Below are 19,712 nucleotides of genomic sequence, written 5' to 3'. Positions count from 1 at the left end.
ATCTTACAAAGAGTTCAAAGAGTTACTCTTCTAAATGGATTTAGGACCCAGTGATTTCACAGATTAGTTTTTTCCAGGCTACGAAGTTGTAGAACTATAGAAACTATACAGAGAACTATAGAAAGCTTGCCAATTCTTTTTATAAAGCTACAAAAAACCTGACACTAAAAAAAAGCACAGAAATAAAAATTACAGATCAAGCTAACATATAGTGATGGATTTAAAATATCTTAAATCAAATATTAGCAAACTGAACCTAGCAGACTATTAAACGAATAATGCATAAGGACCAATTAGAATTTATTTCAGGAATGCAAAGATGGTTTGATTTTAGGCAATCTGTTAATAAAAATCACTAAGTTGGTGAAGTTTAATATCCAACTTGATTAAAATAAATTCTTTATAAAATAGGATCAGAAAAAATATTTACTGAATATGATAAAGAATGTCTTTGTTAAATCAACAGCCCATTGGAGATCTAACTGTGAAATGAGATGTACTATGTGCCAAGCACTGTTCTAGGTGCAAGGGGTCCAGTGGTCAATCAGATCAATAAAGTTCTCCTCTCACTCAGGGGAGAAAGACAGACTACAATCATTCACATTACAGTGAGAATCAAGACAAGTAAGTGTGACATCATTGCAGATGTCATTTTGTCCTTCCACTTCTTATTTATATTAGAAATCACCAAAAATAATTATAGTCCTTATAAGTGTGAGTGTGGGAAAACATGGACACCTGTATTCTCCCAGGGGAAAGGAACATTCTCCCTGCAGAAAAATTTAGTAGTTGTCAGAAACTTAACAATATGCAAATTCCTTTCTTATCACATTCTTATGAAGGAAATTTATCCAAAATAAATTAAAAAGTCACACACGTATAATCATACCCAAATATAAGGCTGTACATTGTACTTTTGTTTATACTTGTGAAAAATAGAGGGAGAAGAAACATAACTGTCTCTTAATAAGGAACTGTCTAAATAAATCATGTTCTAAACCATTAGCTAGAATACCACACAGTCTTTAAAAAATGATTTTGTTGAAGATGACTTAGTGGCATGAGAAACATACAAAATATTTTTTAATGAAAACAAATGCAGAACATGTTTTCATTTTTATTTTAAAAGTGAATATGCAGGAAAAGAAAAAAAAGATCCAGAAGTACACGTATCAGGGTTCTTATTCTTGGATAGCATGATTATGAGCAAACTTTACTTTCTTTATTTTGTTCTTTTGAGTTATCTAGATTTTCCATCATGAACAAGTATAATGGCAGTGATGCAAAAGTCATAAAATTATTTTTATTCAACTATTCATTCAATACATATTTAATGAGATGTACAATGTGCCAAGCACTGTTCTAGGTGCAAGGGATCCAGTGGTCAATCATATCAATAAAGTTCTCCTCTCACTCCAGGGGAGAAAGACAGACTACAAACATCAGACAAATTAACTCACAAGGCAACGTGAAATTATGATAGTGTCCAAAATAAAATGGAGCAAAATGTGTTGGAGAGTGACTTGTAGGAAAGAAGAGCTCCTTGGATGATCAAAGAAGGCCACTCTGAGGGGACAATGAGCTGAGACCTGAATGAGAAGGTCCAATCTGAATGGACAATCATGCACAATAAATTATTAAGTGAAAAGGACACAATATGAAACAGTATGTACTAGAGACTGTTTGTTGTGCATCTAAAACTCTCCTAGGATATTCAGAAGATGTTCATATAGCTATATTGGTTGGGCAGTTAGAGATAATTTTTTTACTTTTTTTCTCTTTGTTTGTCTATATTTTGGATATTCTTCTACAATGAATATATGTTATCATTATTACTCATTCCCTCATTCATTTATTCGAAAATTTTAGTCAGAACTTTTATGAAGGTGATGGAGATACAGCAGCAATGAGACAAAAATCCTTGTCCCTTTGGAACTTTACATTGGGTGATAGGTTCTGGGAATGAGAAGAGACACTTTAAATAGTATGTTAGTGGTAAGTGCCTTGAAAATAAAAGGCAGTGAGGTGAGTTGGATAGGAATGCTGAGGGGAGATATGGTTTAAAATGGGGTGGTCAAGGAAGGCCTCACACTTGAGAAGGTGACATTTGGGGTGGAGTGGGGGCACACGGTTTTCCGAGGGAAAGGCTTTCCAGACTGAGCAAATGCAAAATCCAGAGGGGTAAGCATGCCCAATGTCTGTGAGGAACAGAAAGGAGGCTGTGGGTTGGAGGGAGGTAAAAGAGGCAAGGGGTGGTGGGAGGGGCAGATCCCCTAGGGTCATTGGGGCCCTTGGAAGGTCATTTACTCAGAGATGGAAAGACACTGCAGATGGTGTTGAGCAGAGGACTGACATGACGAATTTCAACAGAATCACTCAGGCTGCCATGTAGAGGGCAAGGGCAGGAGCAGGGGACCCATTAGGAGGCTACTGCAAAAATCGAGGCAAGTGATGAAGGTTTGGACCAGAATGATGGTAGAATCATGGTCAGATTCTGGATATATATCGAAATTAGATTTGCTTAAGGATTAGTCGTGTCAAGTAAGAGAAAGAGAAATCAAGGCTGACTCCAAGGATTTTGGTCTGAGCAACGGGACTTGAGGAGTAAGATTGTGTGTTTGTTTGTTTTTATTTGCAGGGGATGCTATTCAAGCACTTATTTGTGGATATTGCAGTTGGAGATGAGAAACACCCAAATGAAGAAGTTAGGTGGGCAGTTGGATATATGAGTCCAGAGTTGAGGGGTGAGCTCTGGACTAAAGATACCTTAGGGAGTCCTCAGTGTAGATACAGTATTTAAAGTCATGACCTGGATGAGATTGCAAAGAGTGACTGTTTTAGTTTCCTGTTGCTAAATCAAATAGATACAATGGCTTGGCTTAAAAACAGGATTTATTGACTCACGATTTCAGAACCTAGAAGGCTTGCTTCCTCCTGGGTCAGTATCTTCTGGCTGGCAGGCAATGCTGGGGTTCCTTGGCTTTTCTATCACATGGGAATGCACATGGCGGCATCTTCTCCTTTCCCTTCTGGGTTCTACTGACTTCCAGCTCCTGGGTACTCCCTGGAGCTCCTCTCTCTCTCTCTCTCTCTCTCTCTCTCTCTCTCTCTCTCTCTCTCTCTCTCTCTCTGTCTGTTTATAAAGGACTGCAGTAACCGAGATTAGAGCCTCACCTAATTCAGTTGGGCCATACCTTAACTGAGGTAGCATCTTGAAAAGACCTAATTTACAATGGGACTATACCCAACAGAATGTGGACCAAGACCAAGAGAATATCCAAACTGGGGTACACAGTTCAATCCACCACAGTGAGTACAGACAGAAAAGTGAAGGGATGGAAAGCCTGAGACACGGGACATTCCCCTACGATTGGTCCCAGAGAAGAGGAGGGATTAGCAAAAGAGACTGAGAAGAGGTTAATGAGCTAGGAGGGAGGGATGCCAGAAGAGTGTGGTGTTCTGAAAACCAAGAGAAGGAAGTGTATCAAGATGGAAGAAATGACTAACAGTAAAATGAGGACTGATAAAAGATCATATGATTACTAACGTGACGCTTATTTCTTTTGACTGGAGCACCTTCAGTAGAGTTGTGGTGGTAAAGAATGATTGGTGTGGGTTCAATAGACAATGGGAGGGCAGGAATTAATTGGCACAAGATTTTCTTTAAATAGAAGGGGAGAATGAGGTGATAGCTAATAAGAATGGAAGTTTGTTTTGGTTTTTACTTTTATTTATTTATTTTTTTTTGGTGACACATCTGACTTTTTTATTAGAGAAGCTGTGGGTTTACAGAGCAATCATGCATAAAATACAAGATTTCCATATACCACCCTATTATTAACACTATGCATTGGTGTGGTGCATTTGTTAAAATTGATGAAAGCACATTTTTGTAATTGTATTGTTAATTATAGTCCATGGTTTAACTTAGAGTTAACTGTGTTGTGCAGTTCCATGGAGTTTTTAAAAATTTTAGTTGTAGTGACTTAACCTAAAATTTTCCCTTTTAACCACATTCAAATCTATAATTCAATGCTAATAATTACATTTACAGTGTTGTGCTATCATCACCACCACCCATTAACAAAACATTTCCATCATCCCAAATAGAAACTGTACATTTTAAGCCTTACCTCCCTACTCCCTAACCCCACCCTGTCCCCTGGTAACCTATATTCTAGATTCTAACTCTATGAGTTGTCTTATTCTAATTATTTCATGTCAGTGAGATCATACAATATTTGTCCTTTTGTGTCTGGCTTATTTCACTCAACATGATGTCTTCAAGGTTCATCCATGTTGTCTCATGTATCAGAACTTCATTCCCTTTTACAGTTGAATAATATCCCATTGAGTGTATACAGCACATTTGGTTTACTCACTTATAGGTTGATGGACACTTGGGTTGCTTCCAACTTTTAGCAATTGTGAAATAATGCCACTAAAAACATCAATGTGCATATATCTGTTTGAGTCCCTGCTTTCAATTCTTTTGGATATATACCTAGAAATGGGATTGCCAGGTCATGTGGTAATTCTATACTTAAATTCTGAGGAACTGACAAAATGTCTTCCATAGTGACTGTACCATTTTACATTCCCACTAGCAATCAATGAGTGTTCCTATTTCTCCACAACTTCACCAAAACTGGTACTTTTCCATTTTTTTAATAGTAGCCATTCTAGTGGGTATGCAAGAGTATCTCATTGTGGTTTTTTATCTGTATGATTCCATTTATATCATATTCTTGAAATGACAAAATTATAGAAATAGGGAACAGATTAGCATTTGCCAGGGATTATGGGGGTGGTGTGGGCAGAAGGAAGTTGGTGTGGAAAAAAAAGGGCAATGTCAGGGATCCTCATGGTGATGGAAAAGTTCTGTACTTTGACTGTACTATGTTATCAATGTCAATATCCCAGATGTGATGTTGGACAATATTTTTTTTATTAAATTCAGTTTTATTGAGATATATCACATACCATACAATCATCCACGGTGTGCAATCAACGGTTCACAATACCATCATATAGTTGTGCATTCATCACCCCAATCAACTTTTGAACATTTTCCTTACTCCAAAAAGAATAAAAATAAAAATAAAAAATAAAAAGTTAAAAAGAACACCCAAAGCCCCAAAGCATTCCATCCCCCCATCCCACCCCATTTTTCATTTACTTTTTGTCCCCATTTTTCTACTCATCCATCCTTACACTGGATAAAGAGAGTGTGAGTCACAAGGTTTTCATAATCACATAGTCACACCATGTAAGCTACATAGTTATGCATCTCGTGGTTTTGATTTGCATTTTTCTAAAGGCAAATGATGTTGAGCATCTTTTCATTTGTGTTTTGGCCATTTGTATATTTTCTTTAGAAAAACATCTATTCAAGTTTTTTGCCCATTTTTAAATTGTCTTTTGGTTATTGACTGAAGAATTTCTTTATATATTCTGGATGTTAAATCCTCATCAAATATGTAGTTCCCAAATATTTTCTCCCATTGTGTAGGTTGTTACTTTAATTTCATGATAAAGTCCTTTGAGGCACAAAAGCTTTTAATTTTGATGAGGTCACATTTATCTATTTTTTATTTTGTTGCTTGTGCTTTGGGTGTAAAATCTAAGAAACCATTGCCTAATACAAAGTCCTGAAGATGTTTCCCTATATTTTCTTTTAAGAGTTTAATAGTTCTGACTCTTATATTTATGTCTTTGATCCATTTAGAGTTGATTTTTTGTATATGGTGTGAAGTAGGGGTCCATATTCATTCTTTTGCAAATGGAGATCCACTTTTCCCAACACTATTTGTTGAAGAGACTGTTTTTTCCCAGTTGAGTGGTATTTGCCTCCTTGTCAAAAATCAGTTGGCCATAAATGTTAGGGTTGATTTCTGAGCTTTCAACTCAATTCTATTGGTTTATATGTCTGTTCTTGTGCCATTTTGATTACTGTGGCTTTGTAATAAGTTTTTAGATCAGGAAATGTAAGCCCTCCAAATTTATTCTTCTTTTTCAAGATGGCTTTGGCTACTTGGGGCCCCTTACTCTTCTGTATAAATTTGATTATTGGTTTTTCCATTTCTGCAAAGAAGATTCTTGGAATTTTGGGATTGCTTTGAATCTATAAATCACTTTGGGTAAAACTGACATCTTAACAATATTTAGTCCAATCCATGAACACAGAATGACCTTTCATTTATTTAGGTCCTCTTTGATTTTTTTAAATAATGTTTTATAGTTTTCTGTATACAAATCTTTTACAACCTTGGTTAGATTTATTCCTAGATATTTGATCATTTAGTTGCTATTGTAAATGTAATTGTTTTCTTGAATTCTTCTTCCAATTGTTCATTGCTAGTGTATAGAAACACTACTGATTTGGGGGTGTTGATCTTGTACCCCACCATTTTGCTGAATTCATCTATTAACTTTCATCTGGGAGCTTTATTGTGGATTTTTCAAATTTTTATGTATATAGAATCATATCATCTGCAAATAAGGAAAGTTTCACTCCTTATTTTCTAATTTGGATGTCTTTTATTTCTTTTTCTTGTCTAATTGCTCACGTTACAATTTTGAATAACAGTGAAGGCAGTGGGCATCCTTGTCTTGTTCCTTATCTTAGTGGGGAAATCTTTCAGTGTTGAACCATTAAGTATGATGTTAGCTGGGTATTTTTCATATGTGCCTTTTATCATGTTGAGGAAGTTTCCATCTATTCCTAGTTTTCTAAATGTTTTCATCAAGAAGTTGTGCTGCATTTTGTCAAATGTCTTTTCTCCATCAGTCGAGATGACCATATGTTTTTTTCCCTTTATTCTGTTAATGTGGCATCTCATATTAATTGATTTTCTTATGTTGAACTACCTTTGCATATCTGGGGGAAATCCCACTTGATCATGATTTTGTTTTTAATGTGCTGCTTCACCTGGTTTGCCAGAATTTTTGTTGAGAAATTTTACATCCATACTCATAAGAGGTATTGGTATATAATTTTCTTTTCTTGTGCCATCTTTAACTGGCTTTGGTATGAGGGTGATGTTGGCCTCTGTTTTGGTTTGCTAAAGCTGCCAGAATACAATATACCAGAAATGGGTTGGCTTTTACAATGGGATTTATAAGCTTACAAATTTCCAGTTCTGAGGCCATGAAAAATGTCCAAATCAAGGCATCAACAGGACAACACCTGGACTCTGAAGGCCAGCTAACAGTGAGTTTGGGCTCCTCTGTCACATGGGAAGGCACATGATGGTGTCTGCAGGTCTTTCTCTCCAAGGTTTCATGGCTTTCAGCTTCTGGTTGCTCCATCTCTCAGCTTCTCTGTGTGCTCTTCTGAATTTCATCCCTATGTGTTTTATCCTCTTACAAAGGGTTCCAGTAAGAGGATTAAGCCCCGCCTCAAATGAGGATGGTCACATCTCAATTGAAATAACCTAATCAAAAGGTCCTACCATATTAGGTCTACACCCACAGGAATGGATTAAAAGAACATGTCCATTTCTGGCATGCATACAACGTCAAACTATCACAGCCTCTTAGAATGAATTAGGGAGTGTTCTCTCGTCTTCAATTTTTTGGAAGAGTTTGAGCAGGACTGGTGTTACTTCTCCTGGAATGTTTGGCAAAATTCCCCTGTGAGCCATCTGGTCCTGGGCTTTTCTTTGTTGGGAGGTTTTGATTACTGATTCACTCTCTTTACTAGTTACTGGTTTGTTGAGATCTTCTATTTCTTCTAGAGTCAGAGTAGGTACTTCACATTTCTAAGAATTTGTCCATTTCATCTATGTTATCTAATTTGTTGGTGTACAGATATTTATGGTATTCTCCTATAGTCTTTTTTATTTCAGTGGGCTCGGTAGTAATGTCCCCCTCTTCATTTCTGGTTTTAATCATTTGTGGCCTTTCTCTTTTGTTCCTCATCAGTCTAGCCAAAGGTTTGTCAATTTTATTGAGTGTTTCAAAGAAACAACTTTTGGTTTTGTTGATTCTCTGTATTGTTTTTTATTCTCTATTTCATTTTATCTCCATTCTAATCTTTGTTGTTTCCTTCCTTCAGTTCACTTTGGATTTAATTTGCTCTTCTTTTTCTGGTTCTTCCAGTTTTGAGGTTAGATCTCTGATTTGAAATCTTTTGTCTTGTTTAATGTAATCATTTAGAGCTATGAATTTCTCTCTCAGCACTTCCTCTGCTGCATTCCCTAAGTTTTGATACGTTGTATTTTAATTTTCATTTGTCTCAAGTTATTTCCTAATTTCTGTTGTGGTTTCCTCCTTAACCCACTGGTTGGTTAAAACTATGTTAATTCCCACTTTTTTTTTATTTTTTAAGGATGAGTAAAATAAAATAAATTACAAAGGATGGGAAAACAGAAGATTTTTACTAGAATTGGGGAATTATAAGGCTATCACATTTATTCCAGGAAAAAAAGCCACTAATGGTGGAATACTTTCAGATCTTTGGGCACTTTTCTCCAACCACCTCTAACCATCTTTAAGGTAAGAATTAGGAAGAAAAATGTTGTCAAGGTTGTTGGAGACAAGTAAAGATGTCTTCAGAGCAGCATGGTGAGCCCTCTGGTTTCTAAGTTTAAGTTAGTCTTATGCCCCACCAGCCTTCTTCCTCTGAGGATTATCTTCTACAGCACTTCTTTTTCCTCACTGCCCTTTACACACTGTCCTCTTCTCCTTCCCCATCCCAACACCACCCCCCAGAAATTCAGGTCCCCAGACCCACTGAGTTAAGACTCTAAAAGCAGATTTTACTGAGTTTCTAAACTATTTTTTTTGAAGAAAAACTCAATATTACAAATAAGCATGGTTTATTCTTCAAGGCTCAAAAAGCCACAATCAGGCAGACGTCCTAAGCTAATAAAAGAGAATGCAAGCTCCAGTCATCAGAGATCAAGGGCAGGCAGTAAAGGTAAAAGGAGCATTCATTCTCTGGAAATTCCAGAAGGCATGATTTCCTAAAATGAAAGAGTAATCCAGGCAAAACAGGGTTCAAGATCAAATAAATTTGTTTAAAACTTCCTACTATACCTCCCTCCCCTTGAAACACATACACACACACACACACACAAACACACACAGGATTTACAATAAAGTTTTAGCATGTTACAGCCTCAGAGCCATCCAACAGAAAACAATTTAGACTAAAACGATCAGGTGGAGCCAAGCAACGCAGGATCCTACACAGGGTGCAGAGCCAAGGGCATCACATCAGAGAAAGACTGATTCCCTACTGTAACTGAATAACGGGAGCCAGTTTTCTCACTGTCTGAGAATGGATACAAAATTAAAAGGGAGAAAACTAGAATGAATCGTGTGATATTGGATTAGAATTGCAGGCATTAGTAGAGATACCGGAATGGATTTGAATTGGAGGTATGTAAATAAACATAGATGTAACTCTCTGTGTGTGTATGTGTGTGTGTGTGTGTGTGTGTGCATGCATTTAAACTTATATCCCCTTGCTTTGTCCACTGAGTGACCCTGGGAGCAAGGTCACCCAAAAGCGATGAACACACAAGAACACAGATCACTGCTTCCAAATATTATTCTCCAGTAAAAGTAACCAGCACCATGGACAAACAGCAGATTCCAGGACTGCGTAAGGATCTTGCAACATCCTGTTGTTCTGGAAAGCAAGGAAGCAAGGACGTGCTCAAGGACTAATGGGAACATGTCAAAAGAACATAGAAGCCAACTTGAAGAGGCTCTCACTGGCCAAATTTGGGACATTTTAACATTTAAATAAATAATGAGAGCAATGGATTATAATCCCTTGAATGAAATGAGAATCCTTGAGTCCATTTTGATACAGATACATACATACATATATACATACATACACAAATAGCTTGATGAAGAGTGGAAGATGTACATAGTTTCAGAATATCTCCCTACAAAATACTTACCAATTTCTAAGGGAAAAAGTGAACCTCACAGAGAAGAAACCTGGCAGACACCATGTTAATCAAGTGATCAAGTGACCTCAGGATGCAATCAGAAGAACTGAGCTTCACTTCTGTGATTCCTGACAAAGGTGAATGACTTCACTCCAATCATGGGGAAACATCAAACAAACCATTCCAGGCAGAAAGAAACCAAGGAGACACGATGCCTAAATGCAACGCTTGAGTATAAACTGGGTCCATTTAAAGAATTATGAAGAACATAAAAACATAAAGAAAACAAACAGTAAAACTTGAATGGGTTCTGAATCTCAGGTTGTAGAAGTGAATAAGTGAATCAATGTTGGTTTCCTGATTTTTATGCAGGAGAATGACCTTGTTTGTAGAAATACACAGTGAAGTATTTGAGGGTGATGGGGGTATTGGATTAACATCTCCCTCTCACATGTGTAACCATTAAATTATCATTTAATCCTATCTGCACCTAGTTTATAAGGAAGATGGCCTAAAAATTACTAATATCAACATTGTAGGTTTCACTAAACTTAAATCAGAAGATGACAAAAAGGAAGTTCCTAGAAGCTAAGGGCCTTGTGGCAATGGAACCAGGGTTAGAAGCCACGTTTGCAACCCATGACTCTCTAACACGGCTGTCCATGCTCTCTCCACCACACAAGCTGTTTTTCCTGTAAAAATAGAGAAGAGAAATGCTATTCTGCTCTCCAAATTATGAAATGCCCTGGGAAAACTGAGAAAGACAGGAGTTAATCAGAACTTGAATGAGAATCCACTTGCCACTCCATTTAAGGAATATTTGCAACCTTTCTTCCATTACGAATTTTAAAAATCCAATCAAATATTTAGAATTGGTAACTGAATAGTCTTCTAAGCTGTTATCCCTAACTTGCAGATATATATTCTCTTTACACCTCTCTGCTCACTCTACATTCTTAGCTTCATCAATTCCAACACCTAAACCACCATTTGGTAAGCAGGAGCAAAGACCTAACTGGGCTCATTCAGTGTCTACACTGCTTCCTCCATACAGTTCAAAATTTTAATGTTGACTGAAAGATGAAAATAATCGTCTTGCTTTTCCTTCAGTCTTCCAAACATAATACTCATGAGTCTAATCAAGAAGTGAGAAAAGACAATTGGAACCAGAAAACAAAACAGTATCAGTTGCTGAGATTTCCCATTCTCTGTGAAGGCTTATCTTATCTCAAGCTTGTAAAATTATTTAATCTTTTCCATCATCTCAGGGAAAAGAGAGCCTGGAAAATCCTGGTCATGCCACAGTAACTACCAGTGGGATTTTTCCATTGCTATCTGGATGCAAAATAAAAATCTTAAGAAGTTGAGCCAATTCTAAAACTTACTTCTCAAATTACTAACAAATATGAAGAGACAACTCATCCATATTTCCTTCAAATAACATCTGTTTTCTTGGCCAAACTACTAATACCTGAAATAGGTTTTGGGTTTCTCCCAACAAACTCTTACAGTTAAAAGCTTAAAAATGCATAAATGTGCTCAATTTAGGATCAGAGATGGAAGGCAAACCTTGCCAGGAAATTGGAAAGAAGGGGAATAAAAATTGCCTTTAAAGTGTTAAACTGTGAGGAGCTAAGATGGCGGCATAGAGAGGAGTGGAAGACTGTTAGTCCCCCCTGGAACAATTCATAAATGACCAAAATACTAGTAAATAACCTGGAATAACTGCAGGGAGGCAAACGTGACTGTCCACTCATCATCCACCAACCTGAATTCGGAGGAATGCCCGAGATTGCATCATAAAATCTGTAAGTAAAATCTGCAGACCTGCACCGAGAGCCGAGAGCCAAGAGCCCCTCCCTCTCAGAAGCCTCGTGGTGCTAGAGAGCAGCACTCCTCTCCAAACAAGCTAGTGTACCTCAGCCCAGCTCCAACTGGGGTTTTAATGTTAACTGCTCAATACAGACAGCAAATCCCCAACAAGCAGACAGAGGCTTTTGGTGACAACTGAACTTGGGAGAGTCAGGGGACGTATCTGTCTCAGGGCAGGGTGCCCAGAGGATCGGGTGCTATCTCTGGCTGATGGGTGAATCTGGGAGCTTTCTGTCCCTTTCTCTCTGTGGAGAAAGCCTCAGCCATTTTTATCCCACAGCACTTTGCAGTAAAGAAAGCCTCATCCATTTTAAAATTGCAGCACTTTGGCCAGCAGAGTCAGAGAAGCAAAGAACTTATTGATATGCAGATGAAATCTCTGGAGGGGGCATAGCTTCCCAAGAGGAAAGGGAGGGGCCCAGCTATACTGCCTGCCTTACCGGAAACAGACCCCAAAGCCTAGGGGAAGAGAGCCACAGGCCACACCCCCTTACACCAGCTGGTGACAGGCTGACAGGTGCAACTGCCAGGCAGAAAAGCACATGGTGTGTCAATCCTCTAAGAAAAACCATCAGGGAAACCAGATACTGAATATTTCCTCCTTCTGTGACCTGAGCCTGTTCTCATCTGGGAAAACCTGATTGGGGTGGCCTAGGAGGTCAGATGCCTAGACAACAGAAAACGACAACCTACACTAAGAAAAACGAAGTTATGGCCCAGTTAAAGGAATAAACGTACACTTCAACTGAGATACAGGAATTTAAAAAACTAATGCTAGATCAATTCAAAAAGTTTAGAGAATATTTCACAAAAGAGATAAAGGCTATAAAGGAAACACTGGGCATACATAAGGCAGAAATCAAAAGTTCAAAAAAACAACTAGCAGAATCTATGTAAATGAAAGGCACAACATAAGAGACGAAAGACACAATGGAAACATACAACAGCAGATCTCAAGAGGCAGAAGAAAACACTCAAGAACTGGAGAACAAAATACCTGAAAGCCTACACGCAATGGAGCAAATGGAGAAAAGAATGAAAAAAATGTGAGCAACGTCTCCGGGAACTTAAGGACAAAACAAAGTTCAAGAATGTACGTATCATTGGTGTCCCAGAAGGAGAAGAGAAGGGAAAAGGGGCAGAAGCACTAATAGAGGAAATAATCAATGAAAATTTCCCATCTCTTATGAAAGACATAAAATTACAGATCCAAGAAGTACAGCGTACTCCAAACAGAATAGATCTGAATAGGCCTACACCAAGACACTTAATAATCAGATTATCTAACGTCAAAGACAAAGAGAGAATCCTGAAAGCAGCAAGAGAAGAGCAATCCATTACATACAAAGGAAGCTTAATAAGACTATGTGCGGATCTCTCAGCAGAAACCATGGAGGCAAGAAAGAAGTGGTGTGATATATTTAAGATATTGAAAGAGAGAAATCACCAACCAAGAATCCTATATCCAGCAAAGCTGTCCTTCAAATATGAGGGAGAGCTCAAAATATTTTCCGACAAACAGACAATGAGAGACTTTGTGAACAAGACCCCTGCCCTACAGGAAATAATAAAGGGAGCACTACAGAGTGATAGGAGAAGACAGGAGTGCGTGGTTTGGAACACAATTTTGAGAGATGGTAGCACAGCAATGTAAGTACACTGAACAAAGATAACTATGAATGTGGTTGAGAGAGGAAGATTAGGAGCATGTGAGACACCAGAAGAAAGGAAGAAAGATAAAGACTGGGACTGTGTAACTCGGTGAAACCTAGAGTGTTCAACAATTGTGATAAAATGTACAAATATGTTCTTTTATGAGGGAGAACAAGCAAATGTCAACCTTGCAAGGTGTTAAAAATGGGGAGGCATTGGGGGAGGGATGCAATCAACGTAAACTAGAGACTGTAACTAACAGAACCATTGTATTATGCTTCCTTTAATGTAACAAAGGTGATATACCAAGGTAAATGCAGATGGCGGGGAGGATAGGAAAGGCATGTTAGACAGTTGACATTGGTGGTGTTGTCTAACTCTTTACTCTACTTTGATTTAAGGTTATCTTTCCTTTTGCTGCTTCCTAGCTGTCATTTTTTTTTCCTCTTTCTTTTTTCTTTTTCTTTTGCCTCTCTACCTTCTTTGACTCTCCCTCCTGCCTTGTGGAAGAAATGTAGATGCCCTTATACAGATAGTGGTGAAGATGGTGAACACATAAATATGTGACCATACAGAGAACCATCGATTGCTTCCTTAGGATGGAACGTATGACATGTGAACAAAATCATCTAAAAACAAAAAAAATGGGTTGATGAAGAAACCTCAAGGGCAATATACTGAGTGAAATAAGCCAGACACATAAGGACAAATACTGCAGGGTCTCACTGACAGGAACTAATTATGTTATGTAAACTCATAGACATGAAATATAAGGTACCAAGATATAGGATGAGGCTACCGAATGGGGAGTGGTTAGATGGTTTTGTTCACATGTCATATGTTCCATCCTAAGGAAGCAATCGATGGTTCTCTGTACGGTCACATATTTATGTGTTCACCACCTTCACCACTATCTGTATAAGGGCATCTACATTTCTTCCACAAGGCAGGAGGGAGAGTCAAAGAAGGTAGAGAGGCAAAAGAAAAAGAAAAAAGAAAGAGGAAAAAAAAATGACAGCTAGGAAGCAGCAAAAGGAAAGATAACCTTAAATCAAAGTAGAGTAAAGAGTTAGACAACACCACCAATGTCAACTAGGATGAACTTAAATGTTTGGAAACGAACAGAGGTGTCGGTAGCAAGATGTGAGAATAATGAACAGCGCTGAATGGTGCGTGAATGAGGTGGAAACAGGAAGCTTAGAGTCATATATGTCACCAGAAGGAAAGTTGGAGGTCAAAAGATGGGAATGTATAAAACTGAATCCTATGGTGGGCAATGTCCATGATTAACTGTATAAATATTAGAAAACTCTTCCATGAACCAGAACAAATGTATGACAATACAACTAGAAATTAATAATAGAGGAGCATATAGGGAAAAAATATATACCTATTGCAAACTATATACTACAGTTAGTAGGATTTCAACGTTCTTTCATAAACAGTGACAAATGTACTATACCAATACTACAAGTCAACAATTGAGGGGAGTTGGTTAGGGATATGGGAGGATTCGAGTTTCCTTTTCTTTTCTTTTCTTTTTCTTTTTTTTTTTTTTGTCTTTTGCTTTATTTCTTGTCTGGAGTAATGAAAAGGTTCTAAAAATTGAACAAAAATTAAGTGTGGTGATGGATGCAGAGCTGTATGAGGGTACCAGGGACAACTGATTGTACATTGAATCTTTGGATAATTGTATGGTATGTGAACAATCTCAGTAAAAATTTTAAAAAAATGTTAAACTGTGAAGTCAACACTTAATCCATTAGGGTAGCAAAATGAGAAATCAATATAAGGGGACAAAAGAGTTTCAAGGTCAGCAAGATTTGGCTGTTACTCCACTAGAGTAACAGTAGAGTTGCCCAGTAGATTTGGGGTAGTACAGACCCATCTAAGAGAAATCCCTGTTGTAAGCATGAAAGCAACACTTTACCTTAGCCTAACTGCCATTAAACATTATCTGGGGCTCACCTGTTTTGCTCATAGTGGAAAGCTCATTGAGCTTTAGCTTAGTCTAGAACAGGTGATCATTAGAAGTTTGTTCAAGGAATTAGAACTGTGTATTTTCCCTTGCTCAGACTTTGCTCAATCAATAACCTCCTGATTATAATCAGGCTCCTCTATGGGGAGAGAATGACCTAGTCTTGTGGATTTGAAAATTCTGGTCCTCATGCCAGCTATACAACTAAGTGAAATACAAAGTTTAGCATCTGTGCTTGCTCACTACAAACTGCTCCCAAGGGAAGGTCCTTCGTGTGTACTGATGGATCAAGTTTCTGAGCCCACAGTGCTGACAGCAAGTCTCTGGGCCATGGTAAGTTTGCTAAGATGATGATGATGGGGGTGGGGGTAATGACGGGGTAACCACTGCCTTGTGCTGAGTGTCTTCTATGTGCCAGACACTGTACTGTGTGCTTTAGATGCATGAACTCATTTAATCCCTTCAACAATCAGGTGAATTAGGCACTATTAGTATTCCCATTTTGTAGATGAGAAAACTGAGGTTCAGAAAGCTATAGCTACTCACCCAAAGACCCACATTAGGAACCTGGATTCAGACCTAGGTTTGTCTAACTCTAAAGCTTAATCTCTTGCAATATACAAAATACTACCTTGGGAGGATGAGCACTTAACTTTCTCCTGGCCATACTCCCCTGCTTCAGCAGTGTGCTTTGGGTCATTCTTGTCCATCTTCAACAAGACTATTCATCACTACACCACTACCATGCAGACCTTCACATAGCGGCACATGATAATAGCCATCCACCCTTAAACGGAAGTGTAGAATGCCTTAGCCTATCTCAATGAGCAGCATCACTCCATGTCATCTGCATGGAGCCAAAAATGGGGGTCTCCTCCCTGACTCTTCCCCCTTCGTAGTCACCCATGGCACATGCCATCTAATCATTTACATGTCTTTCAATTAAACTTCTTCAGTGTTCCCTTATATGTCCCCTTTCATTATCCCCATTGCCACTACTCATCTTGCCACCCCAGCCTCCTAAGCTATGTTTTTGCTTCCAATCTTTCCTCCATTCTCCATGATGCATACAGTGATTTTTATATAATCTAATCATGGCGTTCCATTGTTTAAAAATCCTCCAGTGGATTTCCACTCCCTGCCTTAAACTTTTTATAAGTTTTACATCTTTGTGCTCAAAAGGCAGGCATTACTTGTATCCTTTTTCACTTAACACGGTTTCTCACATATTTTGATTTTCCAATTTAATAGTTGACCCCCTATCTATTTGTAATGCTGTGGGAGGTGTGGGAGAGGAGGGGGTGTGTCACAAATATCCGCAGAGATTGGCTATGTAATTTTTAAACCGATGGTGATACTCTGCTTCAGACCCGTCAGTGATTGGGCTGCAGTTCTCAGAATATATTCAGCTCTGTACACTTCAGGATGGCACATATATCAAGTCTGGACATAGCCGCATCCTCCTGGACCACTCTTCTCTCTACACCTCCCTGCTCAGCTCGAACAGGTGCTTTCGGACTTGCTCATGTTTCACGTCCTCCTGATGCCTGGGTTAGGAACCCATTTGAAGTGCTCTCATCACACCCCGGCTCATCCCTAATCTCACTGTAAGGGAATTTTTTACTTAACTGATTCCACCCCTAGACCTTGACCTTCCTGAAAACCCAGATCCACTTTGTTTATAGGCAATGTCTAACCTGAATAAATACTTGCTGAATGAATGAATAAATAAATGAATGAATGGAAAAATGAAGGTGAGCTTGGTACATCACAGGTGTCAAAATCTATCCAGCTTCATTAATACCCAGTTGTGTGATCCTGAGAAAGTTGAATAATCTCCCTAACTTCAGATTGTCTGTAAAATAGAAATACATAAAACCTACACTGTCAAGTTGTTGTGAGGTTTAAATCCTATAATATGTGTAAAGCCCTCAGCGCCATGCCTAGTACTAGTGCTTGAACATTGGTAGTTATTATTACTACTCTCTTCTCCAAGACCCAACCAACATCATTCATCTTCTTGCAAGGCTTTATGGATATTCACCGTCCAGCAAGAGGACTCTGCTTCCTGGGTACATGTGACTACATCTCATAATGCATTCTCTTGCATTCTTGAATAAATTGCTTTGAATGGTTCTCTTACTTCTATCTTTTCTTTATGATGCCTAATAGTCCAACAAATGCTTTTAGATGCAATGGTATTATCAAGATTTCTTTGGTTCTAGAAACTTGAGTGGTGTGTTCTTTTGCCAAAGGTCTTACTGCACACTGGATCCTCCCACCCCAGATATTCACCTCATAGTGATGCAAAGGCTGTACACAAAGGTCCACATGACCAGGAGAGGAACACAGCAGGAAGGTGCTGGAAAGAAGACAAGTGGTGATCCCAGAATAGAAATCAGGTCTTAAAGAGGCAAGATGCAAGATGAGGGCTCAGAAAGAGGGTGTCCTCTGCCACCACAGGTGTGGAAAGGTGAATTATCAGACCATCGGTTTAAAAATTACATAGCCACTCTCTGGGGATATTTGTGACACCCTCCTCTCCCCTCCCACACCTCCCACAGTGTTACAAATAGATAGGGGGTCAACTACTAAATTGGAAAATAAAAATATGTGAGACCATATTAAGTGAAAAAGGATACAAGTAATGCCTGCCTTTTGAGCACAAAAATGTAAAACTTATAAAAAGTTTAAGGCAGTAGACAGAAATTTTAAAAGTTGTAACAAGGTAATGGTACTTTTTGTAGTTTGTCAAATTCTCTTAAAAGGTTTTTTTAAAAAAAGTAATTCTTAAAAATATATATCTCCTGTGCACCTCCTTTGCAGATGACTCCTGGAAGGCAGTAGATAGTGCAGAAGACACGCCCTGGGCTGAAGGAGGCTCTCAAGCTCTGCGGCCCTGACTCAGCAGCCTGTGGAGATGGGAGCAGGGCATGGGGGCGCCTGGCAGTGCGATTCCCCTACAGTAGCTCGATTCATTCTTTACGAGCCATGGACTCATTAGGAATTGTGGAGGCCCGCCGGCAGGCCGCCCGCGGTGGGTCCAGGCTTCTCCCCAGCCCCCGACTATGCTGTCCCTTAGCGACCCGCCTTGCTAAGATTCTCCTCTTTGGCAGAAGGCGGCAGCTGTCAAGCACCTTGACGCCCACGAGGGCAGGGGCTGGAACTGAAAGCCCGGCGCCAGCCGCCGCGCTCTCGCGCCCTCGCCTTGCCCACCCCGGCGGCCCACCGCGCGCCCCAGTGTACCTCTTGCAGGGGATGAGCGCCTTCCTCTCATCCAGCACCCGCACGCGCTGGTTGAGCCCGTCGTAGGAGAGCAGGGCGCGGCTGTTGAAGCCGCTGCTTTTTCGGTACAAAACCTGGCGGCCCTCCCACTGCTGCGGCGCCTGGCACGGGTGCGAAGCCCCGGGGGAGCCCCCGGCCCGCGGCGCCGCCAACCCTTGGCCGCCGAGTCCGCCCAGCGCCCACATCCAGAGACCGCCCAGCAGCCAGGCCGCCTGGGCCCCCCGGGCCCCGCGGAGGGAAGCTCGTCCTGGCATCGCTGTCTGCAGCCCCTGCGGTCTCCCGGGAGTCAGTCCGAGCCCAAGGGGGCGCCCAGGCACGCGGGCGCAGGTTGGACCGGTGTGGGTGGCGGCGCGGAGCTCTGCCGCCCCGGAGTGTGGTCTGGTGAAAGTTGCTTCCTGTCCCCCCGGCGGCCTCTTGCAGCTGAGATCGGGGCACAGGAAGGCTGGGATAAGGGGCCTGGGAAGCCTCCCGCGAATCGCGCAGAAGCTATTTCTGCCTTGGCCGTTGCCTGCAGCAGCTGCTGTTTTCACTTGCTCTCTGCTGCCAACAGGAAATGCAGTGGCAGTGGTGCCACTTGCATCCTGAAGGGCATAGGCATTTTAAAGGCGGAGGCGGGGAGGGTGTGCTGAAAGGAAAATGTTCTCCAAGAACTGCAGTGTTCAGGAGGTCATCGCACATTGGGGGTCAATTTCAAGGTCAAAGGTCAGGAAAGCAATGCTGCTGCACTTGCTGTGACCCCACATACCTTTCCACTTCTTAAAATTGCCATCTTCTGCCTCCAGATTAAAGGGGGAAGCAGGGGCCCTTCCCAAAGAAATTATATCACCTATTCATTATGGCCACTTCCCAATCACCACTCCCAGTATAGAGTCTAAGGAACCAGGAGTTGGCCTTTGACCTTGGGTTTAGGGCTCAGACACCTGCCAGTAGGCCCACACTTCCAGTTAAGACTGCTCTTCTCCCCTGCAGGTTTCAGGGTGGGGGGAGGGAGGGTGGTACTGGCATCTTCAAGA

At 40.1% G+C, this 19,712-nt stretch overlaps 1 protein-coding gene across 1 annotated transcript in view; it reads right to left on the bottom strand.

The window, feature by feature from the left end:
• The window catches only part of EPDR1 (ependymin related 1), a 37,448-nt gene extending 18,157 nt beyond the window's left edge, over positions 1 to 19,291 (bottom strand). Inside the window, 2 exon segments of the mRNA XM_037837556.1 lie at positions 18,661 to 19,240; positions 19,243 to 19,291. Of these exon segments, the coding sequence (XP_037693484.1) occupies positions 18,661 to 19,240; positions 19,243 to 19,291 (629 nt within the window).
• Between the last annotated feature and the right edge of the window lie 421 nt (positions 19,292 to 19,712).

This window comes from Choloepus didactylus, chromosome 5 (genome assembly GCF_015220235.1).
Source record: "Choloepus didactylus isolate mChoDid1 chromosome 5, mChoDid1.pri, whole genome shotgun sequence".
In the NCBI taxonomy this organism is placed as follows: Eukaryota; Metazoa; Chordata; class Mammalia; order Pilosa; family Megalonychidae; genus Choloepus; species Choloepus didactylus.
Note: the sequence above shows the minus strand (reverse complement) of the source record. Positions and strands in the feature narration are given on the sequence as shown.